A 1,786-nucleotide genomic window follows, 5' to 3' on the forward strand; every position below is an offset into this window, starting at 1 on the left:
CTAGATGAGAGGCATGGGGTCAGTCTGCAGCATGCATCCCCTGCAGAGTCAGCAGGTGGGGTTGGGCCATGGGTATAAACCCCGTGCTCCAGATCCAGCTGCACACCAGCCCAGTCCTGGACACTGAATCCAGCCATGTCCCAGCGTATCACTACACACCCAGATCTGGCCGTGCGTCAGCCTGATCTTAAGTACAGGACTATGTTACCTGGCCCTCGGGGCTCCTCAGAGGTCTAGAAATTTGGTAGCAGGGGAGTCGCAATTAACACTGCAGCCCTTTCCCACCACCAAATTTCTAGACTTGTAGGGAGCCCCATGGGCTGGGTGACATGGCTTTGTGGTCTGGATCGTGCTCATAGATCAGAGGTTGAGTGGCCATGATCTAGAACATTGCTGGTGTTTTAAAATACAGTATATATACTTGTCTAAGCAGATTTCTAGAGATAAAGTATAATAAAGCATACTTAGCACTTTGTACATTTTTAGGTGCTTCCTCAGGATTCAGAGAGGAGAAGAAAGCAGATGGAGCCAAGCATACAGGACCGGAGGGGAGCCAGATTAGCTTAGAAACAAGAACAACTAAGCCTTTGGAGTCTGTTGCAGAAACGTTTAAAATTATTGAGGGAATAATTAATGAAGATGTTGTAAAATCTACCCAAGGTGTCTTTCTTTTTGAGTTATCCGGTAAGAAGGAGGTTCTTTTGTTGAATCCCTATATGCATAAGCTTACAGTAAAATTCATTCAGTGTTTTCATGGCTTATTCAAAGGTACAGTGAAAAATGATGATTTATGCTTGACATCTTCCATGTGATGGAGGATGTGGAACTTCTTAGTTTATGCAACTCAAAAGTGTTTAAAAAAAACTTAGCAGTTTATGAAAACTATCTTTTTCCACACTGACATGAATGCTCATCTTGCAGACAATGTGACTCTTACCTAACGTGCTGTAACTTGTTTCCATTGCCTTCTGTGTAGGTGAAGAGGGAGGAACTTGGTACATTGATCTTAAAAACAAAGGTGGGAACACAGGTTCTGGAGAGCCTCCTGTGAAAGCTGATGTAATTATGAGCATGTCCAGCAATGACTTCGTGAAAATGTTCACAGGTGGGTAGTAGCTAGAATTATTTCTGTGATTCACTGATCATTAGAGGTTCCTTTCATTGTAGATATGTGACTAGAAGTCTTAGGGTTTTGGTGGCTAAGTACAATATTATTCCCCAAATCTTTCCTGACCTTTTTACTACTGAACTGAGAATATATAAAGGGTGGAACTACCATTATTTTAACATCTACTTACAAGTCTTTCTTTTCCTTCCCAATGCTTTAAATGTTTCAGAAAGGACCAACTGACCGATTGATCTTTGTTTGTGCCTCTCTTGTTTAAATAATCTCTCTGAATTGTGTACATTTAAGGCTTGCAGAATATACTACATCCAGAAAATACACAAATGGTTGTTTGTTCAGATGCACTTACCTCGAGTGTTTCAGCACTTGCCTATAAGTTAGTTTCGTTGATTGAAAACTTGGTTCTGTTAAGCTTTTTTGGAATCATGGGCTGGATGCACACTTGCAAGCATGTGTGTGTCTGTGGGGACAATGTTGAGCTTGTTTGGAAGAGAAAAAAAATTTAAACGTTAGTTTGATCCTAGCATATCTTCAAAACAGAAGAGAAGTGTAAATTAATCACTTGAAAAGTTGTCCATTATTTAGATAAATCAGTCATAGTTATAAATTCCACAAAAAAATCACTATAGAAATGGGTGGATGAAGGAAAGCCCCCCCCCC

At 40.6% G+C, this 1,786-nt stretch overlaps 1 protein-coding gene across 1 annotated transcript in view; it reads left to right on the forward strand.

Annotated features, from left to right (window-relative positions):
• HSDL2 (hydroxysteroid dehydrogenase like 2) overlaps positions 1 to 1,786 on the forward strand; it is a 50,092-nt gene that overhangs the window by 47,172 nt on the left and 1,134 nt on the right. Inside the window, exons 9-10 of the mRNA XM_019517055.1 lie at positions 487 to 684; positions 977 to 1,105. Coding sequence (XP_019372600.1) covers positions 487 to 684; positions 977 to 1,105 — 327 coding nt within the window. The remainder of the gene's footprint in view (positions 1 to 486; positions 685 to 976; positions 1,106 to 1,786) is intronic.

Source organism: Gavialis gangeticus, unplaced genomic scaffold, assembly GCF_001723915.1.
Source record: "Gavialis gangeticus isolate Ggan-Ray unplaced genomic scaffold, GavGan_comp1, whole genome shotgun sequence".
NCBI lineage: Eukaryota > Metazoa > Chordata > Crocodylia > Gavialidae > Gavialis > Gavialis gangeticus.